Below are 21,301 nucleotides of genomic sequence, written 5' to 3'. Positions count from 1 at the left end.
GCTATGTGCATTTCTTTGCAACCCTAATTCCAACAATTGGTATCAGAGCAGGTTACGTCCCCTCGGGCTAAGTCGCCAGCTGCTCCAGCACACGCCTGCTCACTTTCTTTGATTACAGTGAGGTTTGGCGAGGATTTTTTATTTTGGCTCATTTCGGCCTCCGTTTCCACTACAGGCAGGACTGCACATGCAATTTCATCATTTTGTGTAGAATTTTTGTCAGTGCGGATTTTTGCATAACAGGTGCCTTACAATCTTCTACGGTTTGTGCTATATAGCACGTGTTGTTCCCGATCCGTTTCCCCTATTTTTGGGCAGTTTTCAGATCAGGTGCATCATTTACCATGGATGACAACAAGATAGATGTCTTCAAGATGTTTGCTGCTGAGGACAGGTTGGATGGAGACAATTACCCTATGTGGGCTTATATGATGCAACATGTTCTTGTGTCAAAGGGCGTCTGAAATATTGTGCAGTGCGTTGATGTACGTCCTGGTTCTGAGGATGTAGGCGATGTTGAGGATGTTGCAGGTCTTGCTACAAGGATTGCTACTATTAGAGTTGTTTTGCCTATGGAAAAACAAGCTCGTTGGGATGTAAAGGATGCACAGTCTCATGCATTGACTGCGTTGTCTGTGAAGCGCACCATTGTTCCTCACATCTGTTCAACAAAATCTGCAAAACAAGCTTGGGATATTCTAGAAGGTCTTTATGCAAGTCGCAATGAGGCTAAAATTTCTTTCCTGCGTAAAGAGCTGGAGTCGAAGATTATGCATGAGGAAGATGATATGGACACTTTCCTTGCTAGTGTCATGGATATCAATGAGCAACTTATTCCTGTAGGTGAATTCACTTCAGACAGTTCCCTTGTGCAAAATGTTCTTGATGCCTTACCAGATTCTTACCAGACTTTTGCTAGTACTTGGAGACTTATGACCCAAGGAAATCCAGAAGTTGTTAAGTTTGATGCATTATGCACATTGCTATTGCAAGAGTCACTTTCCCGAAAAAACGGGAGTAGACAGCCTGCAGTTGAACAGGCTTTTATTGCTTCTCAAAGAAAGGGTGGTAACAGCAATGCAGCCACTTCTTATGGTTCTGTTGCGAGTGGCAAAACTTCTGTTCCTAATGCTTCTGCTGGTAGCACTTCGTCTGGCAATTCTGGTGATAAGGGAAAAAAGAAGATGCGTTGCCATTATTGTAAAGCTAATTATCACTTGATCAAGCAGTGTCCTAAGTTGAAGGCCAAAGAGGCTAAGAAGAAAGAGGGTGGTTCCACTCCAAATGCTAGTTCCAGTACAAATGCAGCCATTGTTGAGTCTTCTGTGAAAGGAGACTGTAATGCTGATGTCGATGCAGAATGGGCTTTTAGCGCAGAGTGCACTTACAATCCTGTTGTCCATGATGCATGCTTGTCAGTTGTTGCTGCAGATTCTCATGTGTGGTATTTCGACAGTGGTGCTACAAAGCACATTACCTCACATCGTGAATTGTTCACCTCTCTCGAGTCTGTCTCTCATGGCATTTCAGTCACTTGTGCCAACAATGCCTCTTATCCGGTTCAAGGAGTTGGAAATATTCTGCTTACTGCTGCAAATGGCAGTTCCTTCACACTTGTTGATGCACTTTATGTACCTAGGATCAAGAAGAATCTCTTATCTGTATACGCACTTGCTAGACTAGGACTTGTAGTCAAATTTGTGGATGACAGATGTACAGTTCATGATCTCAGTTTTGGTGATGAAATTGTTGCATCTGACCTTATGTGCTGTGGGCTGTATAAGCTCACTTTGTATGACAAGTGTGGACAAAATTTTGCAAATGCTGTTGCAGATTCAAGGGCTATTTCAGATGCAAAAATTTGGCATGAACGTTTTGGTCATATGAATTTTGTCAGTTCGTTGCGTTTGCAAAAATTTGATATGGTTGCTTCTTTCCTGCCAGTATTCTGGGTAAAATGCAGCATTCTAAGTTTCCAAAGGATGGTTCAGTTAGGGCCACATGTAGGTTGCAGCTTGTGCATAGTGATGTTTGTGGGCCCATGCAAACTCCGTCCTTGGGCAATTACCTGTACTTTGTGACTTTCATTGATGATTACTCCAGGCATGCGTGGGTATTTCCGCTTAAAGCGAAGTCCGAAGTTTTTATGTGCTTCAAACAATTTCTGGCTATGGCTGAAAATGTCTCAAAATGTACTATGGGCACCCTCCGTTCCGACTGAGGGGGGGAGTATATGTCTCATGAATTCAATGCATTTCTGGCTAGTCATGGGATAAAACACCAATATACAATGCCTTATACACTCAGCAAAATGGTGTTGCTGAGAGGAAAAACATGTCACTTATGGACATGGCACGATGTATGGTGAAAAGTCAAGCTTTGCCGCATTCTTTTTGGCTTGAGGCCATCATGTGTGCCACTTATGTACTAAACAGGTGTCCTACGAAAGCTTTGAAGTCTATTACTCCATATGAAGCATGGCATGATAGAAAGCCTTCTATCGAGAACATCGGTGTTTTTGGCTGTTGGGCATATGCTTTGGTGCCACAAACACAGCTCAGAAAATTGGATAATAAGGCTGTCAAATGTATTTTTGTTGGTTATAGTGCTGAAAGCAAAGGTTACAGGTTTATCATCCGCAAACAAAGCGTACTCTGGTTTCACGGGATGTAGTGTTTGTGGAAGATTCTGTTCAGCCCTTGTTGTTGCTGTCATGTACTAGAGGCAGTAATGTAAGCTCACAGGACATTTATGACACTTTGTTGCTTCTTTTCGGTGGTGGAAATACGAATGTAAGTTCCAATGAGAAAAATGTACAGCCTATGGGGGTTTCTGAAAATGTAACAGATCAGCCTATTACTGATGCATATGTACATGATGTACTTGATAAGAAAAGGGCTGAAAATGAGCAAGCTAGAGGTATGCCAAAATGGCTGGTGCACACTTTGCGTGACAGTAAATTGGATGCACCTTTGTCTAGTCATACTCGTTCAGGCTCTTGCGATGCATCTTATGTTATGCTTTGACTGTGTCTAGCTTACATGATGTTGAGGAGCCTCTATCTTTTGATGAAGCACAAAATTCAAAAAAATTTGATGGCTGCCATGCAATCAAAATACGATGCACTCATAGAAAATGACACATGGACTTTATGTGATTTGCCCCCTGGCAAAAAGGCCATTGGTACGAAGTGGGTTTACAAGTTGAAACTCAAGCCGGATGGTGAGATCGATCGCCATAAGGCTCGCCTTGTTGCAAAGGGTTATGCACAACAAAAAGGCATAGATTATGAAGAGACTTTTGCTCCCACTTGTCATATGACTACTCTGCGTTTTCTATGTGCATTGGCAGCTCATTTTGGTTGGGATGTACATCAATCAGACATTGTTACTACTTTCTTGAATGGTGAAATATTTGAGAAAGTTTATGTAGCGCAGCCTCGTGGTTTTGTTATAAAAGGACAAGAGGACAAAGTGTGCAGATGTAAGAAGGTTTTGTATGGGTTGAAGCAATCTCCTCGTGCTTGGTATGAGAAAGCTGACACTCATTTGGTCAAACGAGGCTTTTGTAACAGTCCAACAGAAAGCACATTGTATGTAAAGCATGAGGGTGATGTACTTCTCATTGTGGTTCTTTATGTCGATGATTTGCTGATCACTGGACCAAATGAAGGATGATTTGAATGCTACTTTCAAGATGAAAAATTGGGGCTGTTGCATCATTACTTGGGTATACAGTTTAAGCAGTGTGATGGTGGTATTGCCTTGTGTTAGAAAAGTTACATAGAGACATTGCTATGTAAGTTTGGACTTGAGGATTGCAAACCTATTGCCATTCCCATGGAAACAGGTTTGAAGTTGATTCTACATGATGATGGCAATCGTGCTGATGTCACTCTTTATCAAACTGCTGTTGGTTGCCTCATTTATGTATGCAACACGAGGCCGAATATTCAGTTTGCAGTCTCATAGGTTAGCAAATTTATGCATAACCCAGGGTCTAAGCATTGGCAGGCTATCAAGAGGATTTTTCGCTACCTTAGTGGCACTTTACATGTTGACTTGTTTTATCCCAAGGGGGGATCATTGCCGCCTAACTTACATGCTTTTTCGGATTCATATTGGGCTAGTTGTTTTGACACGCGAGTGTCCACAAGTGGTTTTTGTTTCATGCTTGGAAGTTCATGTATATCATGGTTGAGCAAGAAGCAACCTACTGTGGCCACTTAAAGTTGTGAGGCTGAGTACAGGGCAGTCTTCACAGCTACGGTTGAGTGTGTATGGCTCAGACGCCTTATGACTGATTTGGGTGTTGGACAAGACACTGCCAACACTATCTACACTGACAGTTAGAGTGCATTGGCAGTTGCGAGGAACCCAATTTTTCATGCTCGCACAAAGCACATTGAGGTGCATTACCACTATGTCAGGGAGAGGCCCTCAACAGGAGAGATCAGCATGGCTTATGTGCCAACACAGGACAACCTTGTAGATCTTTTCACAAAGGCACAGTCTCGTGAGAAGCTTGAAGCTTTCCGCAAAGCTTTGGGCTTACTCCCCTTTGCGGACTGATCATGTCCTCAGGGCATGGCACTTCCCTTTACTCATGTGCCACCTCTCGTTCACCGCATCACTCTAGGGGGGATTTGTTACCATATACATGTGGTAGTGATGTGTGTGAACACACTAGGACCGCCGGGGAATTTTTTCCCTCTTTAGGAGGTTTTCCCCCTCGAGCATTGTATATATGCCCATCACTCTAGGGCTATCTATCTTTCCATTGCACACTACGTAACATACTCTCTATTGTGTGATTTGAGCTTCCTTCATCTTCTCCAAGCTGTGTGAGTTTCTATACAACCCTAATTCCAATATGCTAGAGCTATGATGACACTCCTGATGCAAGTAGCGAGTGATGACCTGCATGGATCCACAATGCACAATGCCAGTGTCAGTCATCGCACAACTGACAACTCCCACTGCAAATGCACCAACCACATAAGCAAGATCAGGGGTCAAGACCAAAAGGTCAGACATGAGAGACCCGGCTGCAAACACACAAAGACTACACTGCTTCATGTGTTAGAAATATGCAAAGGATATACCAGACCACTCCTAGCACCTCTAGCTATCACCAGTGATCCCCTATGCATCTGAAATGACCGCTCTCCAAGTAGTACACAATATCCACTACTCTGCAATGAAATGAGACTCTGACTGAGTCCTAGTACATAATGTACATCTCGCAGCGTAAGCAATGCACCGCTAGGTAAAGACATGCATACATCTCTAGCACCCTCTATGTCATATGATGAACCATCAACAAACTGCACACAAGCAAGTCTCCCACTAGAGAAAGAGCAAAACAAATCACGACGTGGTGTCACGTAAAAAATTGCATGCTCGTCTCGTAGAAAACGCGTAGGCAATGTGCTATCCCTAGACACAAAGTAGCCTAAAGGCAAGTTAGACTCTTTAGCATCTGTTCTCATAGTAGCACCATGCATCTGCCTATTCCGTTGCCTTATATGCCTAAAGCAGCGACGCCTAATATGCCCATCGTGGCCGCAGTGCCAACATGTCAGTCGCGATCATGAGCGAGAACCGCCTCTAACCTGAAGCGTCTCCATATCCACGCCAAAACTATGGCAAACAAAGTGGGAGGTAACTCAACCACTACACAATTCTCAAAAGCATGATCAATCGCATCAAAATCTCACATATGCATAAAACAACTCCACAATCTGCAAACTCAGCAAGCATAAACTGCTCAACCGAGCGTAAAGCGCATTAACCATATACTCAAGTAGAGGGCAAACCAGCTCAAAACGCGTCCCACAAGAGAAACTGACTACAAAAATCTGTGAAACCTGTGAGTAGCTTGTATTGTAGCCACACAGGCATACACAAATCCTTACTCCTGCGAGAGTGGGTACAAGAACACCAAACCGTGTCCAAATTGACAAAATCTGTCAAAAGTGAGTGTAAATACTCGATCACTGTCAAAGTGGGAATATATCAATCACTATACCACCAGAGAGCAAACCGCGGATACGCATAAACCATGGGAGAATCTGGGAAAAATCCAACAGAGTTTCCTCGAAAAACTGGCAAAAACACAAAAAATCCTCACCAAATATGCATGACAATAGACACTGTCTTAGTAGCAAAATCCACAAATGGTCTACATGCAATGCCAAAAGCTTGGCAAGCTGGCTCACTCCTCACCGAGTAGCTCGATGGACGTGTACCTATCCAAAAACACTGCAAACCTGTAAACCTGCTATCCGCGAGCTATGGCTAGCTCAAAATGTATCCGCATAATGCATACAGAGCATGAAACTGCACAAAACCGTGCTAAAAAAAAGCTCTCTGAAATGCCCCACACAGTCAAAGAATGCACATAATACCGCATCCGGATGTGTAACGATCCAAAAGAAGCCTTAGAGAAGTGTTGAATTAGGCATACTTTCAATGTTTTCAGTGATGATTGAGACTTACCTTAAATGTTATTTTGGTTTTAAAATATTCAATGGATATTTTATTTTACCTTTCATTTCACTTCCTCACATAAGTTGACTTCTCTTGCATTCTATTCTTTTAGAATGCTAAAGTGAAGCTTCGCCTTGCATAATTCTAGTAAGTTCTATACATATACATATATATATATATATCTATACATATACATATATATATATATATATATACACGCTAGTGTGGCCGGCGGCCCTCTCCCTCTTCCTGCGTGATGTCTTGATGAGTGTGCAGGGCTGCAGGGCACACCATTGGGAGCTTCCGGATGAAGGAGGCGTTGATGCATGGCAGAGAGGGGTCCCCGGAATCCCTCCCCCTATTATAGATGTATAGATACACACACACACACACACACGCAATATAAATAAATAAATATAAAATACATGTTAATGAGTATAGATACACACACACACACAATATAAATAAATAAATATAAAATACATGTTAATGAGTTCTTTTATTTTTATATATAAATTTATTTATTTAGTTATCTATTTATACACACACACACACACATATATATATCAATGACAAACCATGGTAAAGAGAAGAAAAATCGGTGCAATGATGAGGAGGACACTGGATCACTTAATAAAAGAGACATTACCAAACATATTATATATATATATATATATATACATATATATACATATATATACATTTATATATATACATATATATATATATATATATATATATATATATATATATATATGAATGAGCAAACCATGGTAAAGAGAAGAAAAATTGGTGCAATGATGTCCAAATAGTTCAAAAAACCTACAAATTAAAAAAAAAATACTAGTATTTTGGTCCGCTTCTTTGCGAGGAGGACACTCGATCACTTAATAAACGAGACACTACCAAACATTGCTTCGCCTTATATAGTTCTAGTTAAACTCAACCTAATGATTTTATCACTTTCTTTTTGTTTTAGAAAGCCACCGTGATCCTTTCACTTGTTTTACTACCAGGGGGAACTCTTCAAATGTGCATGCTGTGAAATAAAATAGTACATCACTTGTGCAATTTTAGCTTTTCACACACTCTGATAGATATTACATCATTCGTGCAATTTTGATGTTTTACTTTCTAAAATGCTAAGGGCTCCTACTAGTGTTCTAGAATAATGTGTCAGCTTACAATCATGCCGCTTTGGATTTCAAAATTCCTGTTGAGAGGAAGAGGAAAAGGAAAAGGAAAAATCCCACCTAGATTTTGGGATAAATACTTTAAAAATAGAAAAAAATTGTTATATTTTTCAAAAATCCATGAAAAGTAATTGTGTATGGTTGTGAAAATGATTTTTTTAAAACATTGAATCCAGTCTCCTGCCTAGAAGACACAAATTCTATGTCTCTCTCTCTCTCTCTCTCTCTCTCTCTCTCTCTCTCTCTCACACACACACACACACACACACACACACACACACACACACACACACACATTTCATCATTTGTTAAGTTTTGATTGTGTCCAATTTTAGAAATGCTAATAGGGCTCCCCCATAGGCTCTCTGAAGGGCCTTGTAATTGGGGGCCCCTTTTTCAAATGCAAGACCTAATAAAAAATATGGCACGCCCCATATTTCCACATGAACCGGTCATGACTCGTCTATCATCGTCTCTCCATCATGAAGTGTCCGACTGCTCAACAATGATTGCAGCTTGGACACTAGTTGATGGTAGCTGCAATCTCTGAGTTCAGACAACACCTATGAGAGTAGCTCTCTAGCAACTACAACATGGTTTTCAGTACAACGACAACAAAAGGCTCCAAGTAAAGTTGTATGTCTTTCCTTGTCTTGTGCACAATACATGAGGAAGGTCGTGATGGTAGTTGCATCCGGTTCCATGTCTGTGAGCTTTGAGTGTAGAGTGGATTCTTCTACACCTTCCTATATTTCCCAAACAAAAAAACCAGATTGAAATTCTCGTGTCACCTGAAGTAGATGGTGCTTCTTGAATGTGAGGGGTTAAGGCACCCTTAACAACGCCTTGGACTTTAAACAAAGTGTGAGGAGATATAAGAGTACCTGAGGATGGGTTGTCATCATTATCATAATCAAAATCATATCCCTCACCGTAGTTAGCTTCCACTTCATTGTCGTCGGGACTAGCATCTTTGATGAGGTTAAGAGTAGCTCCGTTGGGGCGGTTGTTGTTGAAGGGTTTTTGACTTGAATGTCTATTGACTCCATTGGAGTGGCCATTGGATTGACCATTGTCCTTAGCAGGACCATTTGGGCACTTATCTGCATAGTGACCATCTTGAAAGCATTTAAAACACTTCATCTTTTTGTTACCATTAGAATTTGGAGTAGGACGTTGGTTGAAAGAATTTTGGTTGCCTTGTTGCTGGGTGTTGTTATTGCTGTTTCTTGTATGAGGTTGAGCAGTTGTAGGAGAATTGTCAAATCTACGTCTCTTGAAAAAATTACTGCTTTGGTGTTTGTTTCTGTCAAAGTTAGTAGAGAAAGGAGGTCTCTTGTTATGGTTAGTGTTAGCAGGTTGATCAATGTGAGAGGGTTGTCCACCTTTCTTCTTTTCTGCATTGAGAGCCAAATTAATAGCCTTTGACAGAGAATCTGGTTCAAACATATCTACCTCAAGCACCAATTTGTAGTGCCAACCCTGATATGTACTTACACTTCAATTTCCTGCGACTAACATGTTCAATAGCTTGCAATTGAATTAAACAATTCCAAAAACGACCAGTGTAACCCTGTACATCTTCATTTCGACCCTGTCGAATTAAATCCCATTGATGTCGTGCTTTAGCTTTGTATTGTGTGGGCAAAAATTGAGGTAAAAACACTTTCTAAATGTATGCCAGGTACATGGTCTTTTCCCATGCTGTTTGGTGGCGTTCCACCACAATGTGCGCTGCTAGTGAGATGATTTGATGCACATTTTACCATTTCACGCTCGGAGAAGTCTTCATCATGAAAATAGTCATCTAGTTGACTAACCCATGCTAGAACTGTGCTAGCATCTTTAGTGCCATCAAAATCCTTGAAAGTGAAGGCTTTTCTGCTAATTTTGTTTTTCTTGGGTGTCGGTGCAGATTCGGTGCATGCAGAATGCAAATAATTTATCTTCAAGTTCATGCCCTCATGTGCGTTCATATGTGAGAGACTGTTGCAGATTTTGAAGTTGTTCCGCAATCGTGGGTGCCTGAGGAAGGTATTCCATGATTGCGTGCTTTTTATATATTGTTTTTTGTTTTTTCCTTCCTTTTTTGTTTTTCTCTTTTTTTGTAATAATAAATAATAATGTTTAAAAGGGCTATTTGATGATATTTATAGATGCATTATGCGGAATAAGTAAAAGAGAATAAGATAAATAACATAAATGAAATGTACTTAGCTGAGAAATTGCGGTGGCGTCTAGTCCGGAATGGCGATGCACTAGGAAATTGCCAGAGAAGGGAGTGGTTCGACTGTGTGTCTGCAAGTCAGTCAAATTGCGTGGCGTCTGATCTCCCGTATCCTCCCCAAAGAAGACAACAATATCAGTTGTAGAAGAGAGTCCGTAGGTTATTCAAATGAGTGATAAATTTTTTGATTAATTTGACGATGTGCGGATTCTTGGCAAGTAATTTGGTAGCTCCATTGAGATAGTCTGTGTCAAGGAGGAATTAAGTTGGAAAAATAGACTATCTCCGTTCCAAGATTTGTGGCAATTGTGGGAATCTCCGATGACAATGCCGACCCATTGACTTGCAAGAAACGAAAATCCGGGCTTCTTGGAAAAACAATAGCCCCTTGGGACCGAATGGGGGGGGCCGATCGAGTTGGGAGACCGTCAAGTGGAGAGCATTGTAAGCAGCCGGGGTGAATGGAAGTTAAGTGAGGGGTTAAAAAAAAAAAAACTGCAATTGGGCGGCCAACCATTTTCTTCTTTTAATGAGGGCCCTTACGTTTGTAAACAAAAGTGTGAAGTGCAATGCATGGCAGCGTGCAGACTCAAAGGACGACAACACGCGAGCAAGAGAGGGATGAGGGCAACTCGCAGGGGCTTTTTCGACCGGCGTGCATGCCCAGTAAAACAACCCCAAGGCCAGGGCGATACTTTCTATACTGACTTGGTTAGTTTTTGCAGAGGTCGATGGTGATGCTTTTTGTCCAACAGGGGAGGATTCCCATAGCAGTGTTCTGTTTTGATTGTATTGGACCTCGTCTTGGCTACAAGATGTTGTAGTTAATACAACCGTAAGCTCCTTGTGTGATGAAAGGCCGTCGGGTGTCACAATCAGTCCCTTCGAGCGGTAATCCTTGATTGTTTAGGTGCTTGAATACACTATTTGCCTTCAGATCTGCCTCTTCTTGATGATATTTTATCTATTTTGCCTTCCGATCTTCTAGAATTTCTCCAAAGCACGGTGATGCCGTGTTGTCAAACACCATTTCTTCAAGAACCCTTTTTTACAACTCTCACTCTTTGCCTTCATAATCGCCAAAAGTTAGCTATTAATTAGAACTTAAATTGGCCATACCAATTCTTGATGTCGATTAGCAAAATTCGTTTGTCGATCTTTCGAGTGATCGTCGATTAGCTTCAGGTTGCAAATCTGATTTTGCAGATTGAAAATTTCTCTTCAAAATTGGAATTGGATTTCTCAAACCCGAAGCTCTGATACCACTCTTAGGAGAAGAGGGGGAGATCGACTATTTAAGCTATTCAACACATGCTCCCAAACATCACCATCAACCTGTCCACCTCTTTTTCCAATTTCCAAGCATACACACACACACACACACCCCTAAACTAAGACACACACACACACACACACACACACACACACACACACAAAACATAGAATTGACATAGACATGCTTGTAAGAGAGTGTAAGAGAATTGTAAGAGATCGAGACTAGATTAGAAAGTACACAGCAAAATCGCACTTAGCATAAGAGAGTAGAGAAGAGAATATGCAAGAGAAAGGCCTAAATATAGCCCCAAACTCCACCGCACCTCTCTTGTGGAGTTGGAATTTAATATATAATTTTTGAGTTTAAGGTGCCAAAAATTGAGGCCCCTCTTTTTACAACCACTTCACTTTGTAAATGAGGGAAGCTCATTAGTTTTTGCATGACCCATAAGGGGAGTTCCCACTACAATTATTTACAGAGCCATAGTGGCTTATTGATATGAAATTCTAAAATACTGTGTGAATATTAAATGGACAAGAGTAATTGCCGACACCTCGTCTCATCAACTCCTCACATTCCACTCTACAAAATCATCATCAACTCAATTAGAAAACAAATAGACAGTACATTATTAACCATTGCACCATCTATCCCAATTGCAGCTAACCACTACAACAGGAAGGTGCCCAGTCTCGTAACATATATATTTTTTAACACTAGATCCAGCCTCCTGCCTAGAAGACACAAATTCTCTCTCTCTCTCTCTCTCTCTCTCTCTCTCTCTCTCACACACACACACACACACACACACACACACACACACACACACACACACTTTCATCATTTATTAAGTTTTGATTGTGTCCAATTTTAAAAATGCTAAGAGGGCTCTCCCATAGGCTCTCTGAAGGGCCTTGTAATTGGGGGCCCCTTTTTCAAATGCAAGACCTAATAAAAAATATGGCATGTCCCATATTGCCACATGAACTGGTCATGACTCGTCTATCAGCGTCTCTCCATGAAGCGTCCGACTGCTCAACAACGATTCCGGCTTGGACACTAGTTGATGGTAGCTACAATCTGTGAGTTCAGACAACACTTAGGAGAGCAGCTAACTAGCAACTACAACATGGTTTTCACTACAACGACAACAAAAAGCTCCAAGTAAAGCTGTATGTCTTTCCTTGTCTTGTGCACAATACATGAGGAAGGTCGTGATGGTAGTTGCATCCGGTTCCATGTGTTTGAGCTTTGAGCGTAGAGTGGATTCTTCTACACCTTCCTATCTTTCAAAAAAAAAAACCTGATTGAAATCCTCGTGACACTTGAAGTAGTCGATGCTAATGGTGCTTCTTGAATGTGAGAGGTTGAGGCACCCCCTAGAGTAAAAGTAGCGGTAATAGCCGATAAGCACCTCTTGTTGAAATTGCTGACTTCCTTGGTATATGAAGCATCCCTTACACAACAGAAGGGCCCTCCAATAGCGCTTCTAAAGGGCTTATGGGGGGAGGTTTTTAAGTTTACTACTTAGAGCGCTCTCTCTCTCTCTCTCTCTCTCTCCATCCACATCTCCATGGACGAAATGGCAATGCTATGGCTCACGTTAAAGAGGGATAATGCTTGGTCACTAAGTCCATTCGTGCATGGCATGTGAAGGATAGTATATTTAAAAAATCAAGGTTTGATCTTTGGAATTCAGCTCTTTGATGTTTTGCAAACTAATAACTATAGTGAGATATGAAGTGTTGGCTGCTTAAAGTGCTAGACAAGTGGCAAGGGTTTAGGCTCAAGAAAGAATGCATGACGACTACCGTTTTAGGGAAGGCATGTCTTTTGTATGGGTCACAATTTTTGTCAAAGGAGGGAGACTCAAAAAATATTAAACATAAGTGATATATTAAAAGAAAGAAAGAAATAACATCAGAGGCCTCAAAGGTTGGCAAGTAAAAAAAATGTAGGTTAGTGACCTACTCATAGCAAGGGGTTTCGCCCACGGGCTTGCCCAACTACATGAACATAAGTTTGCAAACGTCTTTGAGTATGAAAAGGCACAGGGTCTTCGTCATGGAAAAGCTAGTGGTAGAGGGTGTGGACCTTGAGGCAAATGCCGGGCTCCAAAAATTGCACGTAAACTCCTACCTTGGACGCGAACCCACCTCCCTTTTGCACCGATGCAAACCCATTGTTCAAACAAGACGTTGTAAAGTCAATGTGCATATAAGATGCAATCAGAAGTAAACCATTAACTTTCAAGAGGGCAAATGCTACGGTTGACAATTAGAGTAGAAGTTTGCACCGTTTGAGTTTAATCTATAGAAGATGGCATACTCGTGATCGCAAGGTAGCATAAATAGTGCTACTGAACAACCACCAATGTATGACCTTTTCTCTATCTCATTAGTGAATCCTCACACGTAGAGCTTAGTAGAACTAAGCTATGTAAATGTATCTATGTCATTTGTGACATAGTTACAAATCAAAAGGCATTACTTGAGTATAAGCACGTAGAACGCTCACCTATCCAAACAGAAACTGATAATTAAGCATCTCGTGCGTATGCCTTTCAACTATGTGTGATCAAAATTGTAAGAGGTAAGCTTGGAAGGGAGCGGTCACATTATACTTTTTTGCCACTAGTACGGCCGGCCGCCTTCGGCGGCCTCTCTCTCTCTCTCTCTCTCTTTATCGCGTGCAAAGGGGCTTTCTTAGTTTTGGACTTTAATCTTCAGGTCGCAGATTGCGACACGTGAAAAAGGCTCCCCCTTCCGCCATATTATGTTAGTAGATGCACAATTACATGATACCTCGATGTTCTTGAAATCTCCCACAACTAGCTTTAGTCTATCTAGGCTAGGTGAGGAACAAAATGAAAATGTTTGTGGCTTTCCTTGCATGGGTAAGTTTAATGGGGTGAATATGTGTGGTAGAACCATGGCCCCAAGGATGAAGTCAAAAAGAGATCCTGTCTTCCATTTTATAGTCAAGTGCCAACCTGCCAAGAGGGACTTGGGACTGGGGAGTTTGATGAGAGGGACTATATATATATATATATATATATATATAGAGAGAGAGAGAGAGAGAGAGAGAGAGAGAGAGCCCTCATCTAATTGATGGAAATATGCAACCGTTGCCCCCACTCCCCTTGGTGCTACTATCCTATTTATTAAGTGGCTGTCGCTGCAACAACACATTTTATTAGCAACAACAACAGCACTCTTGATACACAACCGGACGGGCATTATCAATTCCATGACCATCCCTTCACAACTAGGCCTACCTCCCTCCCAAGGTCCCCAAGGCAAAAACACACACACACACACACAGATTCTCTAATTCAATCACGCATCCTCTTTCCAGAATCCCCACTTTCAAGTTGTCAACTGCTTGGGCACTCTCTTAATTTGGGTTGTTCTGGTCCCCCCCCCCCCCCCCCCCCCCCCCCCCCCAAAAACACAAAACTCTCTCTTTCTCTCTCTCTCTCTCTCTCTCTCTCTCTCCCTCTGCCTACTTCTAGTTGCTTCCCTTCGCTCTCGACTCTAGCGTCTCACAGCAGCCTTCAGGGATCATTGTCATTGTGATCGAGCTCTCTGAGCCTTGAGGCAGCTCTTTGGCCCTCCCGTGAGTTGTTCTCTGCAAGTCCCACGTGGAAAAGCTTACCTTCTTCCTCAATCTTCCATCCACCTCTTTCTACAAGCAGCCGGTCCCTCATCTCAGAATTGACTCATTTCACCTTCGAATCTCCATTTCCCTGCTGCTAATTTTATTCTCTTCCCCCAAATTAACAAAACAAAACTCTGCTGTGGCAAGCCAGTTATTGCAGTTGGTTATGATCCGTAATGTATACTCCCCTTTTTGTACGCTCACAATTGCGTCATGTAAAATAATCAAAAGGCAGCTCTCCACTCTCCCCACATTGCTTGCAGTGTTGCACCCATTATTTATTGCCATCATTCCATTACAAAGGGGCGGCTCAAGTACAAGTAATTTTTTTACCCCTCTCTCTCTCTCTCCCCTGCATGCCACCATCGCCCATTGGTACGCTTGCTCACTTTCTCTCTGCATTCCCGTGAGTGTTTCTTGTTGGGTTCCTGCTGCTCCAGGTACCCCCCCCCCCCCCCCCCCCCCTTCCCCCCCCCCCCCTTTTCTCTCTCTCTCTCTCTCTCTCTCTCTCTCTCTCTCATCCACGCGCGCGCACACACCCTGCATCCTTTATTGTGAACTTTTCCTTTTGCTGCCTTGGGAGGCATATTAACGTACTTTTGTGTATGAAGGTGGGTCGCCACTTTGCATATGACGATAGTGGCGAATCGCGATAAGGGTAGCAGCAGGGCGTGCCCACCCACCCAAGCTCACCTTCTACCTCCATAGCTGCTGCCACATGAACCCTGTAGGAATCTAGACACATTGCATGCTACAGTGTAGAGAAAAGAGAGATTCTGTTACAGTTTTTGTGCATTGTAGCCGTAGCAAGAAATGGCGGTTGGTACCTCTAGAGCTTCTTTCTAGAGAGAGAGGGATTTGTGTTTGGATTACCGCTGCATTTCACATATCGTTGGGACGATCAGGTAGAAAGACGAAGGAGACGCTTTGCGCCGAGCTGTTCTTCCGCGCAATAAGTAGAGAGAGAAAGAGAAGGCGGACCCATCTCTCTGTCTCTCTCTCTACTTGGGTTGTTGAAACGGGGCGGGGCAGGTAGCTCTCAGGATATTGCCTCTCTTTCACTGCAAGCGAAAGGCGGAAATGGGTCCTCCTCGTTCTCTCTCTCTTTGTAAATAGGTACTCCTTCATACTCTCTTTCTCTCTGGAGTTCGCTAATTAGAAGCAACACAGAGGCGGCTGCTTGCTGCGACCACCATCTCTATTGGGCCATCTAGAGAGAGAGAGAGAGAGAGAGAGAGAGAGAGAGAGAGAGAGAGAGAGAGAGAGAGAGAGAGAGAGAGAGAGAGAGAGAATACAGCAGCCATATTAGCAGAAAAACCATCTCTACCGTAAGCTTAATTATCCTTTAACACAAAATTTGCCGCTGTTTATCCTTCATTTCCTGGTAATTAACCTTTTTTCTCAGTGCAATGTCGGCTAATGAATATACAATTTGAAATGAATCGTCAATGGTGGTGCAATGCATGCCTCTTCTCGGGAGCAGGGAGTGCTCGTGTTTTCCAATTCAAAAAATGTGGTACTTTGGGTCAATCAGTCTCGAGAAGAGAAAATTAACATTTCATGGCTGCTACATCTGTTTTTCATCGCTTTTGCATAATAAATATATTTTTTTCTGTCTTTAGTTAGCGACCCTTTAAATTCACTTTCATATATCAGTTATCGCAAACTCTGTCGCAGGGCAGCTTTATTTCCTCATGGCCTTCCAAAAAAATGCTGTATTTTTTTTTGAATTTTGGATTATGCTATGTTGCAGAGGTAGGCAGCTAGCTCCCTTTCTGGAGGAGAAGCAGAAACGCCAAGCATAAAGGGAGAACGTGCATTTCCATTTCAATAAGTGCCCAGTGCGCACCAATGTGCCATTGAAACACAAATGCAAAATTTGGAACATATGAAGAACTAGGAGCCCAGATTGCACGAGAATTTCCTCAATCCTCGACAAATCTTGCTGCCTCCATTTGTAAGCTCTAAGGTAGCATGACACAGTTGTTCTCTCCAAGAACCTACACCAATCATCATGAGAGTGATGATGAAGATGAAGGTGACGATGCTGTCCACGGCTTGGTCTACTTGCCTGAACAGAGTGCATCCATCAGCCTAGAATCCTTAGAGGATTTGTTTGAGAGCCCCCTCTCTCCATTTACGGTTGATTCATCTTCCCCGCTTGTGTCCCCATTGAGCTTGTCCTCTGATACCTATCCTCATCAACAGGCCTTTTACCGACCCTCTGTACACAGAAGAAGTGCACCACAGACAAGCCCATTTGTGCGTGGTATCGGCAGTGGTCTCAGTGAGCGGACGCCTCTTGAATTGCCTGTCATTGCTCTCCTCCTCGCTGCATTCAAGCGCACAAGCCTCACTTGCAAAGCTGGTCTCAGCAGTGACTTGGTCAAGATGGACATTGGCTGGCCTACCAATGTTCGACACATCAACCATGTCACATTCGATCGCTTCAATGGATTTCTTGGTCTTCCTGTGGAGTTCGAGCTCGAGGTCCCTCGACGAGCGCCTAGTGCCAGGTATGTGTTTTCATATTTATTGAATATGTCATCTGCAAACATATGTAGATGTATTCAGCGAGAGTTTGTTTATCCTGATCTACATGTTGGGGCATAGTGGGCATGCATGCTTGTCAGAAGCACATTGATTTCCCACGTGCATTTTTGTGTGTACTCATATGTGGGGTAGACTATGTATGCAGTGCTTGTGCATACATTCCCTTTCCTATGTAGACTATGTATGCAGTGCTTGTGTGTACATTCCCTTTCCTATGCCTATAGAGATTGAGCAAATGTGTTGTGAACTCTATGAATTTTTCTACACATGTGAGCAACAAGATCGCATGATCTCAGTGTCTAAGAAGTGCTGTCTTGTCAAAATTGTAATACATCTGGTTTTGCAATGATTTTGTTCTTCTGCAGTGCAAGTGTATTTGGAGTGTCGGCAGAGTCTATGCAGTGCTCATATGATCAGAAAGGAAACAGTGTGCCAACTATCTTGCTGTTGCTGCAAGAGAGGCTTTACAATCAAGGTGGCCTACAGGTATGGATTGTGCCTACCATTACAATGTTTAGGCTACTTCCAGTGACAGGAGCTTGGGTTGTTGAAATTGTCTCCCATCATTCATTTGATCAAGCTACACCACGGGCTTGTTCAAGGTAGAGCTCAAAGGTCTGATTTGTTTTCAGCGTTTGTACAGTTTTGACACTCTTTGAACGAGTGTCTCAAATCTAAGTGGTGGTTTGTAAGGTTATTGCACGAATGTTTCTTCTTTATGGTTGCATGGTATCCATTCAAATGCAAGTGGTTGTTTGTAAGGTTATTGCATGAATGTCTGTATTTTATGGTAGCATACCATGCATTTTGTTGATGGGTCCGGGTCATAATCTCTTATGTTGTGAAGAATGTGGGTGGAAAGGCATTCGAAATACTATTTGCTCTTTAATGGGCTTCATGAGATTTGACCTTTACTTTTGCTTGCTCATAGGCTGAAGGAATCTTCAGAATCAATGCTGAGAATGGCCAGGAAGAGAATCTCAGAGATCAATTAAATAAAGGCGTCGTTCCGTATGACATTGATGTCCATTGTTTAGCAGGCCTTATTAAGGTCACTACCCCTTACAATTTAGAAGATTCAGGATGGATTGTATTGTAGTGATCTAATTACATCCATTTTAACATGTAGGCATGGTTCCGAGAGCTGCCCAAAGGAGTTCTGGACAATCTTACAGCAGAGCAAGTAATGCAGAGCAACACAGAAGAGCAATGCGTCACACTGGTGGAATTGCTTCCCCCAACCCAAGCTGCCCTTCTGAGTTGGGCAATCAATTTGATGGCCGACGTCGTGCAACAGGAAGAATTCAACAAGATGAATGCTCGAAACATTGCGATGGTTTTTGCTCCTAACATGACTCAGGTTTTTGCCCTGCCTGTGCCATGTCTTTTTTGCTAGACTCTTCTTCCCCTTTGATTTATATGTAATAATTGCATTCTGTTTATGTCTGTGCATAAGCTTTCCACATTTATTCAGTCACTGGTCATCAAGATGATACTGCTTTGAATGATTTTTATACCTGGCGCAGATGGCAGATCCTCTGACAGCACTGATGCATGCTGTGCAAGTCATGAATCTGCTAAAGACTATGATTCTCAAAACTGTCAAAGATCGTGAGGAAGCTGCCCTCAATTTAAAACCTGAATCTTTTTGCAAGGAGACCAAAAATGAGAACGGAAATGACAAGACTGACTTGCAGGGCCAACGCACGACTCTAGGTATCGAAAAAGAAGATAAGTGTGTTAGTGAAGGGGATGGTAGCTTTCTGAATACATTCAAGGAAAGTGAGCCATATGAGGAATTCGAGTCTGCACTTGGTTCCGAAGACATGTTCTCGAGGTACTGCAGCACTAGAGAGATAACTGATGAAGATGAGACTTCTTTTGACAGCCAAGGGCCACAGTCAAACGCGTCGAGCATAGTTGACGTTACTGATGATGACAGCTTTGGCTTACGAATCTTTACAAGAAGCAAGAGTGTACGCAGTGCAGCACCGCCCAGTAGGCAAAGTGCAAAGAAAGAAGGTGATGTAATGGATTTTACGTCATATTTCAACAAAGCCCATTTTGTGCCATTCAAGTCTAACAGCAAGCAGAAAAGCAAGACACACAAGGCAAGTGCTGACACCAGAGGATTTGTCCAATGTGGAGTGCTGGAGTCGTTGTCATTCAAAGGAAAGTCAAAAACCGCACGTGCAGCCAGCAAGGAAGAGCAGATGAATGAGAGAGTAGAAACCTGGTAAAGGCAGTTTTTTGTGGGCAGATATCTCATGGGTGGACCGGAAAGGCGTTGTGTCAAATGGGCCTGTATGGCCCCTGTAGGCATGTGTTTCAAAATTCAAAAACAGGCAATCTATATATATAAGCATGTATATGAGGACGTGAGGTGAGTGAGACAGAGGAGGCTAGGTTACTACACCCCTAACATTGTATACTTGTAAAGTGTTTGCTACTGGGGTGCCCGGCCCCGTCATACCCCTTGGGAACTGACAGCTGACGTGGTATATTGTAATTCGGTTTTCACACATGAGTTAGTGAGGGCTGATGGCCTGGTAGAGAGAGTGAGAGAGAAAGACAGAGAGGGAGAGAGCTTGGTGGGTGTTCAGACATTCTCTGAACATACCCTGTGTTGTTTGGTCTTTGGGTTTTTCTTGGCATTTTGTGTCTGAGCTTAATAAAAATGGTGATGTTGCTTAATCTTCTATAGTAAAGATTTGGTGTCTGTTGAGCTGTCTGTTGGTATGCTGGTGGGTTTTTGTGTATCATGAGTTGTGCTGCACCGTACTTTGTTCCGTACTTTGTTCAAGCAGAATGTAGGGAATCGGCCAATTTTGCTTTGCCTGTGAAAGCCCAATTCTGTTCTTTTACTCTTTTGAGGTGATTTTGGCTATGGCATATTGGTGAAAATCGGATACAAATGTGCCTATGTCTTGTGCTACGACAATTTGAACGGATGCCATTGAGACGAATCATTGCTCTCATCCTTTTGGGTGAATCATGGTACCTGCGAAGAATTGATGCCTGTGAAAAGAAAGTCCCCTTCTGGACATTCCTCATTTAAGTTTACTCATGTCTAATGCACTAATCGCAGAACGAAGAGCACTTGAGCATAGAAAATGTGTCAACTCTCTCTCTCTCTCTCTCTCTCTCTCTCTCTCTCTCTCTCTCGTGTCTTGCATGGTAGATTGCTGTAAGTCCTTTGTTTGCAAGGTGTGGTCTCCTCACAAATATCCTGAGCTAATGTAGAGTTTTTTTTTTTTTGGAGTTATGGATTAAAATTCAAGCTCATATATCTCAACATCACCACGAGCTAATGTAGAGTGTCCTTTGTTTCCTTGGTTAACCTAACAGAGTTTTTTCCAACGTGTTCATGCAGTGAATTTAAAAGTCTTCACCTTTTTTTTTTTTTCAAGAAAAAGATCCTTCCATTAGTTAATAATAACTGCCCAAAGGCTACAAACCACTTTTGCGCGAGAGGGCTACATCAGAAACATGGGGAGGCTCTCTTAGTGAGAACAAAAAATGTACAACGAGGGCTAGATCACGAGATGGGAGGAGGAAAGATCCATACTGGTGGCTAGTAGTGCCATCTAGGCACACCTTGAACCATGGCGAAGAAAGGCCTTGGGCGCCAAAGTTGCAAGAAAGCCTCTCAGCACTCTTGCATGCGGTTAGGGCTGCCATGAAGTCTCACAAACTGACCTCCGAGTGTATGAATCAGCTCCAGCCAAATGTCACAAACAATTTCTACTGGTAGAACAGGGCGAGCCTCGAAGATGCGAAAGTAGCGGGCTTGCCATATGAACCAGAGTGTCTAAGCTGTAGACGAGCTTCAACACCACTTTCTATCACTGCACCGCTCTTGGGGGATGAGCTCTATGGCAAGCTGAAGTGTAGATTGAAC

At 42.5% G+C, this 21,301-nt stretch overlaps 1 protein-coding gene across 4 annotated transcripts; it reads left to right on the top strand.

The window, feature by feature from the left end:
• Positions 1–15,144: 15,144 nt before the first annotated feature.
• On the top strand, positions 15,145–20,094 carry LOC147446923 (uncharacterized). 4 transcript variants are annotated; one of them, XM_086522862.1, is made up of 6 exons: positions 15,145–15,167; positions 16,601–17,363; positions 17,766–17,886; positions 18,332–18,451; positions 18,530–18,760; positions 18,927–20,094. In XM_086522862.1, exons 2-6 carry the CDS (start codon positions 16,822–16,824, stop codon positions 19,638–19,640), a joined length of 1,728 nt encoding a protein of 575 aa, XP_086378988.1. In that variant the 5' UTR covers positions 15,145–15,167; positions 16,601–16,821; the 3' UTR covers positions 19,641–20,094. The 4 variants fall into 4 exon arrangements, with proteins under 4 accessions (XP_086378988.1, XP_086378985.1, XP_086378987.1 ...); XM_086522859.1 differs by lacking the exon at positions 15,145–15,167 and adding an exon at positions 15,445–15,963; XM_086522861.1 differs by lacking the exon at positions 15,145–15,167 and adding an exon at positions 15,991–16,175.
• The last annotated feature ends 1,207 nt before the right edge of the window (positions 20,095–21,301 follow it).

Source organism: Adiantum capillus-veneris, chromosome 11, assembly GCF_014529385.1.
Source record: "Adiantum capillus-veneris isolate H3 chromosome 11, ASM1452938v2, whole genome shotgun sequence".
Taxonomy (NCBI): Eukaryota; Viridiplantae; Streptophyta; class Polypodiopsida; order Polypodiales; family Pteridaceae; genus Adiantum; species Adiantum capillus-veneris.
The sequence above is the reverse complement of the archived record's forward strand: the minus strand, read 5'-3'. Positions and strand labels throughout refer to the sequence as shown.

Bases quoted from the DNA above. Each gene is read 5' to 3' on its own strand.
- LOC147446923 (XM_086522862.1), top strand. From the start codon at position 16,822: ATGACACAGTTGTTCTCTCCAAGAACCTACACCAATCATCATGAGAGT. The intron at 17,364-17,765 runs GTATGTGTTTTC...GTTCTTCTGCAG, and splicing joins CGACGAGCGCCTAGTGCCAG to TGCAAGTGTATTTGGAGTGT. The intron at 17,887-18,331 runs GTATGGATTGTG...GCTTGCTCATAG, and splicing joins ACAATCAAGGTGGCCTACAG to GCTGAAGGAATCTTCAGAAT.